The sequence below is a fragment of the Taudactylus pleione genome, unplaced genomic scaffold (assembly GCF_031769625.1).
Source record: "Taudactylus pleione unplaced genomic scaffold, aTauple2 ptg000885l, whole genome shotgun sequence".
Lineage (NCBI taxonomy): Eukaryota > Metazoa > Chordata > Amphibia > Anura > Myobatrachidae > Taudactylus > Taudactylus pleione.
In genome coordinates this window covers 1,416,980-1,437,442 of record NW_028285286.1, presented here as the reverse complement: position 1 = coordinate 1,437,442, position 20,463 = coordinate 1,416,980, and the positions used below count along the sequence as shown (strand labels likewise).

Here is a 20,463-nt window from a genome sequence, read left to right as displayed (position 1 = left end):
CACCCTCCTCATTACCCTGTGTAGCAATGATCCTCACAGTGACTGTAACATACAATGGGTGATCATGCCTGTGTGTGTGTGACACCCCATTCTCATTACACTGTGTAGCAGTGCTCCTGACAGTGACTGTAACATACAAAGGGTGATCATATCTGTGTGTGTGACATTCCATCCTCATTATCCTGTGTAGCAGCGCTCCTCACAGTGACTGTAACATACAAAGGGTGATCATGTCTGTGTGTATGACACACCCTCCTCATTACCATGTGTAGCAGTGCTCCTCACAGTGACTGTAACATACAAAGGGTGATCATGTCTGTGTGTGTGACACCCCCTCCTCATTACCCTGTGTTGCAGTGCTCCTCACAGTGACTGTACCATACAAAGGGTGATCATGTCTGTGTGTGTGACACCCCCTCCTCATTACCCTGTGTTGCAGTGCTCCTGACAGTGACTGTAACATACAGAGGGTGATCATGTCTGTGTGTGTGTGACACCCCCTCCTCATTACCCTGTGTAGCAGTGCTCCTCACAGTGACTGTACCATAGAAAGGGTGATCATATCTGTGTGTGTGACACCCCCTCATTACCCTGTGTAGCAGTGCTCCTCACACTGACTGTACCATACAAAGGGTGATCATGTCTGTGTGTGTGACACTCCCTCCTCATTACCCTGTGTAGCAGCGCTCCTCACAGTGACTGTAACATACAAAGGGTGATCATGTCTGTGTGTGTGACACCCCCTCCTCATTACCCTGTGTTGCAGTGCTCCTCACAGTGACTGTACCATACAAAGGGTGATCATGTCTGTGTGTGTGTGACACCCCCAGCTCATTACCTATACACTACAAGGAGCATTCCAGTCACATTTGTGCAATACAGAGATCATTCTAGTGTTCAGCTTTCAATACAGAGAACATTCTGTTACAGATATGCAATGCATATATTTAGAAGTTTACCTACCTCTGTACAACACTGACAGCTTTCTAGTCACCCCCCCCCCCAGACTACTGACATACTGACATTGTCACTTTATAAATAAAATGGAGTGCAGAAAACAAATGCAGAGATTCTCCAATGCATGTTACAGTGAGAATATAATATGGGGACTATAAATTATATACATTTTTTTTTTTATCTAGTGAATGTGCCCAGACTTGAACAAGCTGTGCAGCATATCATTGTGCATTTAAAAATCGCACATTAGTTACCATTGTCACAGGTACTGTGCATGAGAGCATCTCCTACCTACAATATACATATACACAGCTTGTATCCATCGCTGAGCAGCAATGAGCTTGTATCAGTCTCCACCCAGAGGTGGGATCGGGAACTGCAGGGACTTCTCCGAATCCTCAGCAGTCTGCATCAAACTGTCTTCCTACAAGGAGGACACTGCTAGCTGGACCCCATCAGATGTCTGGAGCAGTCACTGCGCTCCCTGCCGGGATGATGGGGAGGACGAACTTGCTGTGGGGCACCGGCAAAGCTTCACTTGTGGCTTTGCTGACATTACTCATTGCCTGGAGTGAAGGTGCCAGATACAGGAGACCTGTCTTCTCAGGATCAGTCCCGGAGAACCGGCCAGTAGGGACTAAAGTCAACGGGGTCAACATCCACCTTAACAGAATCAGCCCAGAGCCCTGGTGCTCCAAGGTAGCGGGGAGAAAGTGGCACCTGCAGCTTATTGGGGACAAGGGGTCTTACTTTGAGATCTACTTCCACCACAGGTACTCCCAGCTGTCCCTGAAAACGGCCCAGGTTCTGGACAGGGAAGAGCAGTCCAAGTACATGCTCAGGCTGGGGCTGTGCTGCAAACTTTGCCTCACCCCAGAGCACATAGTCACAGACCTGGCCCTGGTGACTGTACAGGTGCTGGACACCAATGACAATGCACCCCAGTTCTCCCACAGGAACCAGTCCAGGATCAGCCTGGATGACACCACTGGGCTGAAGTCTGTGGTGTACAGTGTGAGAGCGGAGGACCGGGATCAGGGCACCAACGCAGACCTGCTCTACTTTGCAGACCCTGTCAGCTCCTACTTCTTTGTCATCCCCAAGACTGGGCAGGTGGTCTTGGTGGAGTCCATCCTGAACCTCAAGATGACCCTCCACCTGACCATCTTTGCCAGAGACCATGGGCAGCCCCCTCTGGTCAGTGACCCCCTGGAAGTGGAAATATGCCCACGAGTCAAGAAGTTTTATGTGCCTGAAAAAGAAGATTATTCCCTGGAGATGTACAGGCAGAAGAGGTCAGCTGTGGCCCCGGAGTCCTTCTCTGCCCTGTCCGTCGCTGAGGATACCACCGTTGGTTCCATTATCACAACCCTGGTGGACAGAGACTTCTCATCCCCCTGGTTTCAACTGGTGTCCCCGTCTGCAGGAGAGTCTCCCGTTGCAGTGAACGGGGAGAGCGGGGAAGTGTCTGTGATCAGGACCCTGGACAGGGAATCTGCTGACAGCCACGAGTGCCTGATCAAAGTGCTGGATGGAGCTGGTAAGGGAATTTGGGGGGTGGGGGCTCTGCTTGGGGTGCTGCTGGGGCACATAATCCTCCTAATTATTACTAGCATAGCAGCCTCATCCTGACATAGTAACCCAATGTTGGTATTATCCGGAGGTACAACGTATAACATTATAGTGTTTATCTATTGGATGACTTTCTATATATTCTCATTTTTATCTGCTACATGTGTTGTAGGCTTGTGCCATGATTCTCATATATTGTCAGTAGATTTCTATTTTTCAATGACATCCTTCTAATTAATTTCCCATTCACCAGATTGCAGATAGTAATATGCATATTTTACTTTAATAGGTCTCTTCTGTATCCAATTTACCTTCTACTCTCTAAGCTGCAGGGAGTAATATCATTTTAAATGACATCCTAAAGTCATCTGTTTGTCTTCCGAGCCTCATCCCAGGGATCAATACAATTTTAATGGCAATATTGATAATATAACTATAAAATAAGCAAATGCAGGAACAGATTATAGACAGCAACTTTATCACAAGGTGTTTTGTGTTCTTGTTATAATAACCCCTCTGCTGCTGTATAGCTGGACAGCATTTGTATAAACTGTATATATGTGCTGTACATATGTTTCATGCTGTTTGGTCACTAAAGGGTTCGCTCTGAGAAGGATCCATGCGGGAAGTACATGTCTATCCGGGATGAGATAAGATTGTGGGCTCCTAATCCTACAGAAATGTTATTCTTCATCACTTTACATTACCAGCGTAATCTCCTTTTATTTTCAGAGACCACCTAACTGCTTGCATTGCTTTATAAGCTACCACACTAAGAGGATGTTTTCAGCTGGAATAAGCATCCTCTATAATACTCAGTTCCTGCAGTTTATTACAGAATGTATTATTTTACCTGACATGCCCTCACCCAGCCCTAGCAGAAGCATGATGGTGACATGCCAGAGATCCCCAATTCCTCTCTCCCATTTATGCTGTAATTGGGTTTTTCTGTCCCTGCATTGACTGCTGAATTGCAAACAGCGCTGTGTCAGTGTCTAGCAGAATTGCTGATTGGACAGGGCAGCGCAGGTTTACGCTGCCCCTCTCCCAGCTGTCAGTTCCTGGGTAAGAACTTTCACAGCACTGTCAGGGCTGCGAGCATTCATGGCATGAAACTACAACCATTCTGCTAGCTGGGTAACATTTACATTTTAGGCGGAATAATCCTTTAAAGATATACAGACATAGGGCCTGATTCAGACCCGGTCGCTAAGTTGCGAACGCTCGCTAAGGGCGATTATCGAACATCTGCGCATGTTTCGAAGTACGCATGCACGAACCAGTCATTGCGGCCGGTAATCGTGCGCTCGTAGTACACAGCCTGGACGCTGGAGTGACAGTGCCGTTTGTGGGTGGTGACAGGGAAAGGGGCTTGTGAACGTGGGAGTGGATGTGCGAACGCAGGCGTGTCTGAGCGTCAAAACGGAGTATAATGGGTGTACATAATTAGCAAAGTTGCGTCATTGTACACGTCGCTTGGTTGTTTTTTTAGCCTGCAGTGATCGCAGTGCTTGCGGTGGGATAGGGGCTACCTCAAGTACTGCGTCCAGCTCCGATGGGTCTCGATGTTCCCGATTAATCAGACACTTCCTGGAGATGACGTGTGCCAAGAGAGAAAGGTGGGCGGCTTTATACTCCTGCGTACGCTCACTGCCGTCGCTCTCTAAGACATAGAGGGCGTCCTTAAGCCAGACAGTGCGATCACGGGATTTGCGTGCCCGGCCCCTTTTGGCAGCGATCGTTCGCAGTTTAGCGATTGGTTCTGAATCAGGCCCATATTACCTACATGTTCTCTTTAATAGGAGTCGGAGGGATTACCAGGAGATAAAACTACCATACTGACCACATCAGTCCAACGGAGCTGGTAAATACATTAGGTCTGAGTCGCGCACAATGGTGATGTTCGCAAAGTTGAGCGATTTTTTTTTTTTTTGCTGCTGTGCACGAGTGACAATCCAGAGCCGCCTCGAAGGGCCGTTCCAGCAGAGCAGCCACACGTGGGTGCAACCCCATAAGGGGCACAGTGTGGCCGACGCCAGGACAAATGACTGGCAGCAACTGCCGGCCATATTAGTAAAGTAATCCGCATATGAATGAGCAGGACTGAGACGCCCACTAGCAGCGTCCGTAGGTGGTGAAATACAGATTGGTGCGCCTTTAAGTGCCACCACCGGTCGCGCCATCAAAACTTGCACCAGCCCTGTGGTAAGTGCAGTTTCTGTGCCGGAATGTGGGCTCCTATGTGAGCGGTGAGTGCCCCTGTGTACGCAGCCATTCTGACTAACATGCCCACGACTCTCCCATAATACGCCCGTCAGACGGACCGTCTCCATGCGTGCGCTAAGATGCCTGTCACCACCCAGGAACGTCTTACGTGTTATCAATACACTTCACTGAAATGACACCTGTAACTGTGCACGGAGACAGCTGGGACGCATGCGCGGTGCTCCTTAAACACATGTGCCGCAGTAAAAAAAGCGCTCCGCTGCATCTGATATCGGCATTGCGTCTGACTTCGGATCAGCTCGTATGTTTTTTGTATGTATTTTTTTATGTACAGTACTAATTATGGATGTTATTGGATTGGGGGGGGTTCCAACATTTCTCACACGTGGTGCTAGTAAACCTGGGGCTGGCCCTGTATTAATCTAAAAATTCATATGGCGCATGGGGATGTAGTTATGTTACCGGCATCCAGAATGCCGGCTGCCAGAATCCCGACGCGGAAAGCCCAACTTGGGAGTTAAGAGAGGTGTCGAAATACTGACGCCTATCTTTAGCCCGACCCAGAAATCCCGACAGCCTACATCATGAATAAAGGTAAGCAGGGACAGGTTAGCGTTAGCCGTGGGGGGGGCTTAGGTTTAGGGACCCCCCAGGGGAGATTAGGGCTAGCCACCTCCTGGGGAGGGTTAGGGTTAGGCTAGGGGAAGGGGGGGTTAGAGTTAAGCACCACCGGGGGGGAGGGTAGGGTTAGGCACCCCCCCAGGAGGGTTAGGTTGCGGGTGCAGGAAAGGGGGTGGGGGGTTGGGATTAGGCACCCGCCAGGGAGAGCTAGGCTAGGGGAACGGGGGACATAGGGCTTGGTACCCCCCGGGGAGGGTTAGGGCTAGGCACCATCAGGGGGGGGGTAGGAGTAGGCACCCCTCCCGGGAGGGTTAAGTTTAGGATGCGTGAAGGGTGTAGTTAGGGTTAGGCACCCCCCGGGGAGGTACTACTCGGCAGCTGTCCCCTCCGGTGTGCGGTGCAGGTCAGCACCTGAGGGAGGACGCTCAGTCGAGAGCACTCCCAGGCAGTCAGCAGTGTCACCGTACTACCCCGGGAAGATTTCTTCTCATCTCTGGACACCGACATTTGCGCAACAGTGTACTTTAGACCAGCGGGACCCTGCAGGTCTTTTCCGCATCCCTTATACAGATTTACACGCTCAAGACAGATTGAGATCTGAACTCCATCCAGACATACCATTCCATATATATTCCCCATCAGAAACCTGATCTACATTTGGATATTAAGCGTTTGCATCATCAGTGGTTTCACCTATTGACTTTGATTGATCATATCCTATGCTCCATCTGGATGTTTACTGAGACTCTATATATAATAGCACCATTGAATGATTATCATTCATAGGAATTTAGGGCCTGATTCAGAGCCACTCGTAAGTGGCAGCTTGTTCGCTCCGAGCGATGTTTGCCCAACTGCGCATGCGTACGGATCGTTATACGCATGCGAGAACCAGTCAGTGTGGCCGAAATTCATGTGCTCGCAAAATAGCGAATGCCTGATAATTTGAGTGACAGGATGAGGCGTATGTGGGTGGTAACAGGGGAAGGTGCTTGAAAACGGGGAGTGGAGATCCGATCGCAGGCGTGCTTAAAGGTCAAAACGGGCGTTTTATGGGTGTGCATAATTAATCCAGCAGCGTCATTGACCACGTCACTGGGTTATTTTATAGCCAGAACTGCTCGCAAGATTGTGGTAGCAAAAACCAACCACAAGAATAGCGAGCAGTTCATACTCTGTTCGATGTACTCGATTAATCTAATAAATAGCGGACATGACGTAGGATGCGAGCGGCCAGGGGGCGTAGTTTCCCAAAAAACGACCGCAAGTTTTGTTCGCTCGTTCAGACCTAGAGGCGTGAACAGACCGCAAACAGCGAACGGTTCATTTGAATAGCCACCCCTATTTTCTGGACGAGCGACCGCAAATAGCGTCTGGCTCTGAATCAGGCCCTTAATTTGTTTTTTTTAACTTTATTTTTCCCTTTTTTTTTTTTTGCTTGATTATATTCATATTTTATATTGTATTCTTTGTATCCATCCAATTATTTACTTAGATGCTCTAACAGCAAATAAATCCAACAATTAAGAAGTTCCCTTGGGGCTTACATTTCCACTTACACCACCCTTAGGACCTGATTCAGACCCGCTCGCTAAGGCACGATCGCTCGCTGTGAGCGATTTTTGCCCATCTGCACATGCGTATAATTCGCAGTGCGCGTGTGCAAGCCATTCGTTGCGATCTGATTTTGGTAGCTCGTAAGCCACTAGCAGGTCTCTGCTTTGAGTGACAGCGCAGTTTGTGGGTGGTAACAGGGGAAGGTGCTTGTGAGCGGGGGAGTGGTGTTGCGAACGCAGGCGTGTCAGTCCCCCAAAATGCCTTTTAAAGGGCGTGCATAATTAGCAAAGTAGCGTCATTGTACACGTCACCTGCATGTATTTCAGCCCACACTGATCGCTGTACTTGCAGCGGGGAAAGGCAACCCCAAGGGCTGCGAGTAGCTCCGATGGCTCATGATGGTCCCGATAAATCATACATTTCCCGGAGATGACGTGTGTTTTGCGACAGGCAAGGGGGTGTCTTCAGACACTTGCGAGCACACTTTGTTGTAGCTCGCTAGCACACAGTGGGCGTCCCTACGCGACGCAGTGCGAGCACTTAATTTAAATATCCGGCCCCTTTTGGCCAGTGAGCAATCGCATCTTGCAAGTGGGTCTGAATGATCTCCTTATTGTGTACATCCATCAACCCACATTATACTAACACAGTTATACCCACATTATACTAACACAGTTATACCCACATTATACTAACACAAGCACACCACAGAAGGTACTTGAGTGCAGAACCACTGTTCGATTATTACCCCCTGGGGAGAGTTAGACTAGGGGAAGGGGGGACTTACGGTTAGGTAACCCCCAGGGAGGGCTAGGCTAGGGGCAGAGGGGGTTAGGGGGGGACAGGGGATGGTTAGGGCACTTACCAGCCCCTGTTGGGATGCAGAGGCTTCGGTCTTCCGGCGTCTGTATTTTAGTCTGCATTATATACCGATTACGGCGCATGCGTTACGTGGTGTGTACGTTCAGAGGCGCAGTTGCGATTGAGACACGTTATCAGAAATGTTCGGGATGTTCCTGGGCAGTGTGGGGTCCGTCTTATGGGCGTGTTATGGGAGTGTCGCTGGGGCGTGCCACTGAAGTGCTTACGCATGCAGGCGATCAATCGGTCACGTTGGAGGCCATATTCAGTCGTACAATCTGCACCTGCCATAGGGCTGCTGGAAGTTCTGATGGAGCGACCGATTATGGCGTCTAAAGATGCTCAAAATGAATACCAGATATTACTTTGTATTTATAAGTGTCCCTGTTGCTTATACAGAGTGGATGTAGTCATCCTTGTGGCATGTACCAATATTTCTTAGAATACAACATGCTAAGGAACATATGACATCACAGGGACATGAGACACTTTTTGATGTGTTTGCCCCCTTCAACCTAAAAAATGGTGAGGACCAACATTTACCACTAAACAATAAGCCGAAGTTTGGCAAAAGAAAGCAAGTTCGCCCAGACAACCCCACATCTGGGGCCGGCACAATGCAGTCCGCAGGGTCAGCATTGCAGGGGGGTGCCGGGCTGGAAAGGCGCCCTCTCCGCTGCCTGCTATCTGAGCGTACAGTGGCATAACTATACATTTTGCTTCCCCCTGCCAAAAAAGTTTCAAGCGCCTCCCCCCGGCCCAAAAAACAAACACACCCAAAGACGACGTTTAAGGTGTGTGGTTTCAAGATACAGTAATGTCCCTTACACATTATCACACACTAAGTAATGCCCTTTATAACACATTATGCAACACAGTAATGCCCCTATAGCACATTATGCCACACCTTAATAGCCCTATAACACATTATGCCACACCATAATGCTCCTTACACATTATGCCACACAGTAATGCCACGTATAACACATAATGACACAGTAATGTTTTTATAACAAATTATGCCACACCGTAATGCCCCTTACAACACATAATACCACACAGTATTTCCCTTTATAACACATTATGCCACACTAAGTTATACCCCTAATAGCACATTGTGCCATACAGTAATGCCCCTTACACATTATGCCACACAGTAATGCCCATTACATCCCACCCTGACCGATCTACTTCACCAACCCTCCTCACCGCTCCTGCCAGTCTCTCACCTCAGCTCAAGACAGATTATTGTGAACATATCTTATAACCTGTAAACTGCATGTATCAAGTCAGTGCCCCTTATACAGTGCCCCCTGTAGTTGTGCCCCTTATGCAATGCCCCCCTGTACTAGTGCCCCTTATGCAATGCCCCCTGTAGTAGTGTCCCTTATGCAGTGCCCCCCTGTAGTAGTGCCCCTTATGCAATGCCCCCTGTAGCAGTGCCCATTATGCAGTGCCCCTTATGCAGTGCCCCCTGTAGCAGTGCCTCCTGTAGCAGTGCCCATTATGCAGGGCCTCCTGTAGCAATGCCTCCTGTAGCAGTGCCCCTTATGCGATGCCCCATGTAGCAGTGCCCCTTATGCAATGCCCCCTGTAGCAGTGCCCCTTATGCAGTACCCCCTGTAGCAGTGCCCCTTACGCAATGCCCCTTGTAGCCAGTGGCGGGCTGGGCCGGGGGGCAGGGTGCCATATGCCCCCCGGGCCGCAGCGTCCGGTCAGCGCTACACAGCACAAACACACAGGCAGCTGTGTGTTTGCTGTAATCAGCAGCCGCTGAGAGTCTGGAAGACTCTCATCGGCTGCTGTTGCTCCCACTGCGGGAGCCATCTTCCGGCTCCCGCAGTGGGTAATGGGAGAGACGTCTTCATGACGACGTCTCTCCCATAATGCAAAGCGGCCAGAGGAGCCGGTGGAAGCGTCGGGACCAGGAGCGTGAGTTTCAGGTAAGTGTTTTTTTTTTTTTATTAAGTCTCTCTCTACAGGGGGGGGGGGTACTACTGGGGGCACTACCAGGGGGGGATTACTATGGGGGCACTACCAGGGGGGGATTACTATGGGGGTTCTACCAGGGGGGGATTACTATGGGGGCACTACCAGGGGGGGATTTCTATGGTGGCACTGGCACTACCAGGGGGGGATTACTACTGGGGGCACTACCAGGGGGGTGGATTACTACTGGGGGCACTACAAGGGGGGGGGGCCACTACTACTGGGGGCACTACAAGGAGGGGACTACTACTACTGGGGGCACTACAAGGGGGGCTACTACTGGGGGCACTACAAGGGGAGGGGACTACTACTAGGGGCACTGCATAGGGGGGAGGGGACTACTACTAGGGGCACTACATAGGGGGAGGGGACTACCACTGGGGGCACTGCGAGGGACCACTGCTGGGGGCTCTATATAAAGGGCAATACTGGGGGTACTGCATAGGGGGGAGACTACAACTGGGGCCACTATTTAAGGGACATTGCATAAGGGTTACCACTATTGGGGGCACTGCATGGGGGGGTGGACTGCTACTGGGGGCACTGCATAGGGGGTACCACTATTGGGGGCACAAGGGGCACTGAACAGGGGGGACCACTACTGGGGGCACAAGGGGCACTGCATAGGGGGGGATCACTACTGGGGGCACTACTGGAGGCCTGCATAAGGGTGTTATCTCCTGTGGCACATGGGGGCACTGCATATGGGCACTATGACAGGGGGCTGCCCCATATCTTTATTTTTACCTTACATTAATCCCATATGGACCCGTCTCCTCCCTGAAACACTTGAGGGGGGGCGGCGCCGTAGCACGCACGTTCTCCAGGCACCCTGGCTACACGCTACTCCTCTGCCAGGGCCGCCTGCATGCATTTGCCCCCCAGGCTAAAAGTTGCCAGCCTGCCCCTGCCTGTAGCAGTGCCCCTTATGCAATGTCCCCTGTAGTAGTGCCCCTTATGCAATGCCCCCTGTAGCAGTGCCCCTTATGCAATGCCCCCTGTAGCAGTGCCCCTTTTGCAATGCCCCCTGTAACAGTGCCCCTTTTGCAATGCCCCCTGTAGCAGTGCCCCTTATGTAATGCCCTTTATGCAATGCAACCTGTAGCAGTACCCCTTTTGCAATGCCCCCTATAGCAGTGCCCCTTATACAATGCCCCCTGTAGCAGTGCCCCTTATGCAATGCCCTTTATGCAATGCCCCCTGTAGCAGTGCTCCTTATGCAATGCCCCCTCTAGCAGTGCCCCTTAAGCAATGCCCTTTATGCAATGCCCCCTCTAGCAGTGCCCCTTATTCAATGCCCATTAAGCAATGCCCCCTGTAGCAGTAGATTATTGTGAATATATCTTATAACCTGTAAACTGTGTGTATCAAGTCAGTGCCCCTTATACAGTGCCCCTGTAGTTGTGCCCCTTAAGAAATGCCCCCCTGAACTAGTGCCCCTTATGCAATGCCCCCTCTAGCAGTGCCCCTTATGCAATGCCCCCTGTAGCAGTGCCCCTTATGCAATGCCCCCTGTAGCAGTGCCCCTTATGCAATGCCCCATGTAGTATTGCCCATTATGCAGGGCCCCTGTATCAGTGCCCCTTATGCAATGCCCCCTGTAGCAGTGTCCATTATGTAGTGCCCCTCGTGCAATGCCCCCTGTAGTAGTGACCCTGTAGTTGTGCCCATATGCAGCGCCTGCTGTATTTGTGCCCATATGCAGTGCCCCCTGTAGTTGAGCCTCATTAAAGTAGTGCCCCTGTAGTTGTGCCCCTTAAAGTAGTGCCCCCCCCAGTACTTACCTGATCCCAGTACTTACCTGACTCCACGTGGCCGTCTTCCTGTCCCTGATGGAGTTGAGGTGGGCGCAAATATATAGTTTGCAGCGGGGACGCCGAACACTCTAGCACCGCCCCTGCCCACATCACTAATTACATTGTACAGGATAAGAAGCAATGACCGTGCCAGTGGGAATGAAGCACAGAAAAGTGGTTCTGACCCTCATCGAATTCATTAAAAATGAAAAAAGGTACAGGTGCCAAACTTTCTTTTCTGCAATGAAACCAATCTGTGTTTTGTGTTCTGGGGACGTAGTCACACAAAATATAATTTCATTCGGTAAACTATTTTCAGAAACTTGCGGAGTTGTGTAAACTAGTGATGATAAAAATGGAATCACTATGTTTGACCGCCGGACGTGAGCCCGGCGGTTCAAATCCCGATGCCGGCAGCCCAATGGAGGAGATCCCGACAGCGGAGGTAAGATAAGACTATCCCTAACCCTTTCCTCTCCCTAACCCTAACTTACCTTTAGGGGTGTCTAACCCTAACCTCCCCCAGTTAGTGCCTAAACCTAACCCCCCCTCCCCGCACCCTAAACCTAACCCCCTCCCCACTAACCCTCCCGGGGGGGTGCCTTACCCTAAACCCAACCCCCCCTTCCCCTAGCCTAACCCTCCCTGGGGGAGGTGCCTAACCCTAACCTCCGCCCTTAGTGCCTAAACCTAACACCCCCTTCCCCTAGCCTAACCCTCCCTGGGGGAGGTGCCTAACCCTAACCTCCGCCCTTAGTGCCTAAACCTAACCCCCCCCTTCCCCTAGCCTAACCCTCCCCGGGAGAGGTGCCTAACCCTACCAGGAGGTCCCTCAACCTAACCTCCCCATCCCCGGCTACGTGGATACTTACCTCCGGCGGTCTCATAACTAGTAACTACACACCGATAAAAACATATAGCATCCACACAACTAGATACAGCTGCCATTAAGCAAATACATAATAAGTGTAAAAAAAAACCCCCTTGATTCCCAGCAGCTGCTTCTTAGAAGCACAACTCGTATATATCCTCAATTTAGGAAGTGTGTAGTATGTGTACCAGGGCCAGCTAGAGAAATCATGGCACCCTGTACACCTATCTTTTTAGGGCCCTCCCACCCCCAGGTCTCTGGCAGGTACAGGTCCTTGAGGAAAACAGTTGGGAAGCCGACGGACGCAATGCCGACCGCCGGCTTCCCGACTGCTGAATCCCGGCGAGGGTTAAATGACAAACGTCGAAATCTCGACGCCTGTCATTTTACCTGCGACGGGATACCAGCGCCTGGCATCCCGATGGAAGGGATGATGGGTGCGGACAGCTGCGCGGGGGGGAGGGTTAGGTTTAGGGGTCCCGGGGGGGACTTAGGGTTAGGCACCCCCGGGAGGTTAGGGTCAGGCTAGGAGAAGGGGGGGGGGGTTAGGGTTAGGCACCCATAAGGGAGGGTTAGGGTTAGGGGGTAGAATAGGTTTATACTTACCTTCTGACGTTTGGGATTTCCACCTGTGTCAGGCTGCCGCTGCCGGGATTTGAACCGCCGTCCTTGAGCTTCATCCACCTTGTGTTTATCCAGTCCCACTATGTCTCTCCAGCCCTAACCCTCCTTCTGTCCCTCCATCCCGAGACCCTTTCCGTCCCTCCAGCCCCCACGCTTACCTTATTTTATGTCTTCTGGCCGCACCTTCCGTGGTTCCTCAACCCTACAGACCTCAAACCGTCTGCGTTTATGCTGCAGTGATCGGCATCAGTAGGAGCCCCGTACATGCCTGCACCCTGCTGATCACTGCAGAGACAATAGTTACACCCCAGGCCCCCCTAGGATCTCAGGACCCAGTACAGTTGTGCCCCTAGTCCCGTCCCCCACCTGTCGCCGGGCCTGATGTGCACCAAGGGTCATTCAAGGCTACCAGAGAACAGAGTATGGAAAGGTGATCTGATTCAATATATGGAAAATCATCATAGTCTTGTTTGGCAGAGGCACACACCATATGGAAGTTCCAGCAATACAAATGGAAATTGTACTTGAAGAGCTAGGGACTAAAGTTGAATAATTATATATATCCGAAGCACTTTCCAGTTACAGAGCAATTACCCTTCGCTTGTAACGGGGAGTTTTCATGTATGAAATGTTTAGTGAGCTACTGTAGTTTAAGGAATTATGGGCTATGCAGAATTGTCTGGAAGTTTAAAATACAGTTTTTAAACGTATAAAGGGAACTCTGACAATGTTGGGTGGAATACCAAAAGCGTATGGATAGGGGTGTTTCCGCTCACAACTGCGCACAACTATGCATATGGGCAAATATTAGCATTTTTTTCCATGCATGCAATGCGGCAGCAATCCCTTGCATTCATCTCGGTATCAACTTGCTATTTTTGTTGCTCTTACTGATGAGGTGATGATGATGTAATGTTGATTGTTCTGGAACTGAAGCTGGTCATGATGACAAGTGGAATTGTTTCCATCACTGTCAGGATGCGGCCTGGGATCGGTCGCTAATCACCTCCGCGCCAGCGTCCTTGGGCTTAGGTGTTCAGTCGCTGGGAGTGGAGGTGAGTGGTGGCTGAGTATTCTCCCCGGGGTCTGCTAGGGCTTCCGTGCGTGCTTCCCGGGGTGGCGGCCATGTTGGTCCGTATCATCTGACTAGTCTCTCCCAATGGTAGTCCTGCGGTCACTCAGCTGGTCCTCTGATCCAATGACATGCTACCTAGGGGACTTTGGCCTGACTCCAGGAACAGGAAGTTGCTGTTTAACTTCGCTTTCCCAGTGACTACGATGCCAGTTTTTGTTCCAGGCTCTAGGTTACTTTTTTAGCGTATCCCATGGCTAGGCTGTGTCTGACTCCTTAGTATTATTGGAGCCAGCTCGCGTCTCAGTCACCTGTGTCTTCCTGAGCATATCCGCTTCTGGATTTCTAGTGTCTTACTTTGTTTAATCTCAAGTTTTGCTTCAGTTTTTCCTCCTGTGTTTATTCAGCTCTGGCTCATTTACCAGTTTCCTGTGTCTTCTCCTGTACCATTACCAAGCACTAGTTTCTGTAGCTTTCCCTGCGTCTGGATTCACAAAGCACCTTCCCTTATCCCCACGATGGTATCTGCAGTGCATCAAGTTCATTCTTCAGTGTCTGTGTTCCCTGCACAATTCCGTGTATTCCGAAACTATCTACAGTGTAACAAGTTCATTCACCAGCTTCTTAATTTGCCTGCACAATTACTTGTTTTCTGTGACTATCTACAGTGTAAGAAGTTCTTTACCAGCGTCTGAGTTCCCTGCACAATTACTTGTATCCCGAGACTGAATCTACAGAGTGTCTTCACACTACCCTGCGTCTGGGTCCACTGTACACCCAGTGTCTCTCTGTGTCTGGATTCCTGAGCTTCCTTTACACTACCCTGCGTCCAGATCTTCTGAGTTACCTAAAGCATCAGTACCTAACCTTCCATTATTCCTAGTCACTCTCAACTAGTTTGTACTTGGATCTCCTGTGTCACTTCTTGGTGTATCCTGCCTCTGAGTCCTGGAATGTTTCATAAAGCATACCAGTGCACCATTCCATTCATTATTTCAGTTCCTTTCCCTAGTCTCCTCGTCACTTCCAGGTACCTAACCAGAGGGCCATGACCTGCTCACTTGGTGCAGCGAAAACCCAAATCCCAATAGGAGGGATCACTGGTGAAGACCACCGAGTGGGTTAGACTCCGCGCCTCTGGATCGGTCTAGCCAACACCTGGGTTTGACCTTTAATTGAGGATACTAGCAGTGTCACTTCCCTCACTGTCTCCTAGCTGTCTCTTAGTCATCCTAACCCCTTGACTCCATGTCCTCCACAGAGGAATTCCTAGCATCGGATCGTGACACTGTCACTTAATGTTTGTTCTATAGGTGCATCTTCCAAATCAGGATTAGAAACTAAGAAGTCAAAGGAATCAGCAAGGCACTTCCTTGGCCTGTGCTGGTCTCAATTGTCCCCTTCCAGCAGGACATGTGACATCACATAGAGTCGACTTGGTTGGGATCAGCCAGGTAGGTTTGCGTCAAGGTGCATCCTATGGATCTACCACGAACGCCTCTCCAGGCTGCAGGGTGCCCTTCTAGGCACCCCACAAGCCTGAGAAGCGTGCCATTGTGGCAGCGACAGTCCTGCCCTCTTGGCCTTGTGCCCTATGCAGGGGTTCCAATCGCTCTCCCCTCCCTATGGCCCTGGAAAGAACAAGTACAGACCAAAACAATCCTGAACACTCTCAATAAACACTCACTTAATAAAACTGCTCCATTACAAAGTATACAATGTGCATTATTTTGGGAATTGATGACTTGTGCAGAGCCAATGATGCAAGAACCTAGTCGCTATTATATTTCAAGCGAAGCTTTATACGCCGACACTAAAAACTAAAATAAAAAGAGGCACTTTTAAGCCCCCTTCCTGGCTCTCACTCGCCGTGTTGTGCTGACGCGGAGATTCCAGATCAGAGATGGGATCCAGATAATTGGTGTGAATCGGAGCAAACAGCAATTTTGAGCCAAAATTCAGCGGCATGGTAGAATTTCTGTGGCTTCATACAATGCTAACGACCTGCCGGGTGCAGCTCTATGAATTAGTTCCACTTACTAACAATTTCATGCAACATTTAATAAGGTTCTAATTTCACACCAGCCAACAGTATTCTAAAGGTTCTCTAGAGAAGGAGGTTTGATTTAAGTTGACTAAAATCTTGCTTAGGCTTTGTGGCTCGTTCACGGAAGGGACAATGTGTGAATAAAGGTATCATTAGGGCTGGTGCAGCACCCCCTTGCAAACTATAAATTTGCGCCCTCCTTGTTTTTGAATATATGTTTTCATTTATGATAGTTACTATAAGCGAATCGCCATTCATTGAATCTTTAAGATCAACTGTACAGGCAGTTAGTGTAGGCATGACATCATTTACAATCAGAATGGATTATAGGTAAAATAAATATATTCAAAAAATGATATAGTTTCCCTAGTCCTATTTGTGTATGATATAAAGTGGCACCCTATAGATTGTAAGCTTGTGACCAGGGCCTTCCTACCTATATGTCTGTCTGTTATTCCCCAGTTTTGTTCTAATATACCCCTTTTACACCGGAGCTAAAACCCGGGTTTTTGAAGGGTTAACCCGGGCAACTCCCTGGTGTAAAAGGGGAGAGAGTTGGATCGCAGGGTCGAGTGACCCGGCAATCCAACCCAGGTAACTAGCAGGGTTTTACATGGACGTAGCCCGTGAAACCAGCGCACTCCGGGTCACGATGACCTGGAGTGCGCTGCTAGCCGGCCGATTGGTCCGGCTTCAGTGGCGCTTGGAGATGACGTCATCTCCAAGAGACCACTTTCACTCCGCAAAAGCCGGGTCTATGCAGACCCAACTGCGGTGTGAGCGGCGCTGACTCGGGAATATCCCGAGTCGGCGCCAGCAAAATTCCGGGTCTGATCCGGATAGGAACTTTTGCCCTCATTCAGAGCCGTACGCTCTGAGCAGAGCGCAAGCTCTGAATGAGGGCCGGCCTCCATGAAAATGGAGCGTCCTCCTGGACGCTCGTATAGCTGTGGGTCACCACCCACAGGCTATACGAGCGTGCAGTTTGATGGCCGCGATGGTCTTGACCATCGCGACCATCGAAACTGCGAGCCGGAGCCTGCGGTTGAGGTTTTCAACCGCAAGCTCCGGAGTGATTTTGGCTCTATCAGAGCCAAAATCACTCCCACTGACATCACTAGTGATGTCAGTGGGCCGGCTTCTGACGGGAGGCGTTCCCGTGGGAGTGCCCCCGTCAGGGAGGCACGCCCCCGGCACGCCTACCAAAGGGGGCGTGCTGTCAATCAACATCGACAGCACGCCCCCTTTGATCAGACACAACGAGCGAAGGACTTTCCTTCGCTCGTCGCGTCTGGCGCATGTGCACGACGGAGCTCCCTCCGTCGTGCGCATGCTCAGTCCAGAACATCGACCCACTTGCGAGCGGACAGCCGCTCGCGAGTGGGTCTGAATCAGGCCCTTTGTTCCAACTCCGGGTCAGACCCGGAATTTAGGTGGAAAAGGGGTATTAATGTTTCCAGTAATACCTCTTTTCCACCAAAAACCCAGGTCCGACCTGAGTTTTTGGACATGGTTCCAACTTCCAACCCTGGTCAGACCCATTTACACTGCACCTTCGATCTGGGTTACTCCCAGGGCAGCCCGTTCACACTGAACTCAGATCTGCCCTGCTAAACCTGTGAGGTCATAAAAAGTGGGAGGTGAATGCTCCACAACCACCAATCAGCTCATTTTAGGCATGACCCAGGTCAGATAACCCGGGTTGCACCGTTTACACTGCACCATTACTCGGGTCCATCCATGGTCCCACCCTGGTAGCTACCTGGGTTGAATTGCTGGGTCACTTGACCTTAGTTATTTTTCAGGGACCCTTTTACACTGAGGTATTATAAAGCGCAATGGAATATGTTGCGCTATATATCAAAATTTAATAAATACAATAATAGTAAGCTTCATTAATAAAATAATAGGAGAAGAGGAGGCTGGGACAGAACAGAAGAGGCATTTGTGGCCAGGGAGGATCAGGGTAGGGAGACCCGGGGAATCGGCGAAGCTTCCTGCCAGTTATAAAGTTTAACAGGAGCAGCAACAGAAATAGCCGGTCAGCGCTCTCCTGCAATGCTTACCCCGCTTACCGCACCGCGCCACCCCTGGGTGTCATTATCACTGGCACTTACACCATACATGCCTACTTTTAAAAAAAGCATTGCAAGGAGATTGTGAAAGCAGCACCTATGAGCGCGATGGTAAAGTGGGCGTGTCCTGCTACATCTGAGAGGCGTGTCATACATGTGATGGGCGTGTACTGCTACATCTGAGAGGCGTGTCATACATGTAATGGGCGTGTACTGCTACATCTGAGAGGCGTGTCATACATGTGATGGGCGTGTACTGCTACATCTGAGAGGCGTGTCATACATGTAATGGGCGTGTACTGCTACATCTGAGAGGCGTGTCATACATGTGATGGGCGTGTACTGCTACATCTGAGGGCCGTGTCATACATGTGATGGGCGTGTACTGCTACATCTGAGGGCCGTGTCATAATACTGACTTACATCCACATGTAACCGAGCCCCAAAGCAGTTAGTAAGATCTATTTGTTGATGAAAACACACTGATACTTTTCAGAAAAGCCATAGGGATCATTGTGCCCTATACCCAATGCAGGGAATGATACTAATGATCCCATTTGAATGTATATCTCAATGGTTTTTCTTATATAACAGCTATATAATGAGGGGTAAGGTGCAATCATGGAGATTGCTGCTATTTTAGGGAGTCTCCCTGACAATCAGGAAGAGTTGGCTTAAGCTGCATACACACGCAAAGATTTCCTGTCCACCCATCCAACTAGTTGATTGACTGGAATGAAAATCTGGTAATGTATGGGAGTAACTGATGATCAGCAATTTGCTCCTAAATGCCAGAAAACAGATGAAAATGGCGTCAGACAAGTTTGTTAAATGTTTGATCTAAACAATTTGTTCAAACAACAGTTTTTGTCCATTTTCCAGCGTTTGGGAGCAAATTGCTGATTGTCAGTTACTCCCATATGTTACCAGATTTTCATTCCAACCAATCAACTAGTTGGCTGGTTGGAGAAATAGGCCCTGATTCAGAGCCGGACGCTCTGACCAGACCGCTCGCTCTGAATCAGGGCCCTCCTCCATTAAAATGGAGCATCCTCCTGGATGCTCGTATAGCTGTGGGTCACCACCCACAGCATATACGAGCGTGCAAAAAGATGGTCGCGATGGTCTTGACCATCGCGACCATCGGACTTGCGAGGGAAACCCTGCGGTCGGGTTTCCCAGCCGCAAGCCCTGGAGTGATTTTGGCTCTATCAGAGCCAAAATCACTCCCACTGACATCACTAGTGATGTCAGTGGGGCCGGCTTCAGACGGTAGGTGTTCCCATGGGAACGCCTCCGTCTGGCAGGCACGCCCCCGGCACGCCCACCAAAGGGGGCGTGCTGTCAATCAACATCGACAGCACGCCCCCTTTGGTGCGAGACCCCGAGCGATGGAAAGCCCGTCGCTCGCCGGGTCTCGCGCATGCGCATGACGGAGCTCCCTCCGTCGTGCGCATGCGCAGTGGGGAACATCAACCCACTTGCGAGCGTACTGCCGCTCGCGAGTGGGTCTGAATGACCCCCGTAATCTTTACATGTGTATGCAGCTTTACACTTTCCCGATGCTAGGTGCAGTAGATCAGTCTGAATTAGGCGTCCACAATGCATACACACAACTCGGAATAATGTGTAACCCTGGTTTTGTGTATGTATTACAACACGACATACCCACAAGACACTTCTCTTGCATACACTGTTGATACCAGCCACAAATGCCCATTCTAGTGGCTGCATAGACACGACTGAGATGAGATACGCAGCCTACCACGCAGGTTCAGTATGCGCAAAATTCGCTACATGTAGCTGCATCTGGTTTTGACCATAGAGTACAATACGGTTGGATATTGCACAATCTGGTGGCTGTCATGCACACAGGCGGGGATGCCGAGAGGGGGGGGGGAGCGGGTACAAATTCCCAGCCCAGCACATGCTGTTCGCGCCCCCAATTGGCTGTGCGCCGGGCTGAGGGACTCACAGTGCCCCCTCCCAGCGCGCAGCGGGGTGTGGCAACGCCTCCTGTGATTAGGCCACGCCCCCTGTCACCCGGGCCTGCCGCGGCTCTTGTCGGCCCTGCACACAGGACAAGCAGATCATGCTTCAAATGCATAAATACAATAATAATATACTAACTATATATATATGTGTGTGTATATATATATATATATATAATATATATATTAGTAAAGTAGAACATG

The 20,463-nt window shown here is 50.2% G+C and overlaps 1 protein-coding gene across 1 annotated transcript in view; it reads left to right on the top strand.

The window, feature by feature from the left end:
- The first annotated feature begins 1,416 nt into the window (after positions 1–1,416).
- Positions 1,417–20,463, top strand: part of LOC148474183 (neural-cadherin-like) — a 143,588-nt gene continuing 124,541 nt past the window's right edge. The window contains exon 1 of the mRNA XM_088458988.1: positions 1,417–2,497. Coding sequence (XP_088315114.1) covers positions 1,417–2,497 — 1,081 coding nt within the window. The remainder of the gene's footprint in view (positions 2,498–20,463) is intronic.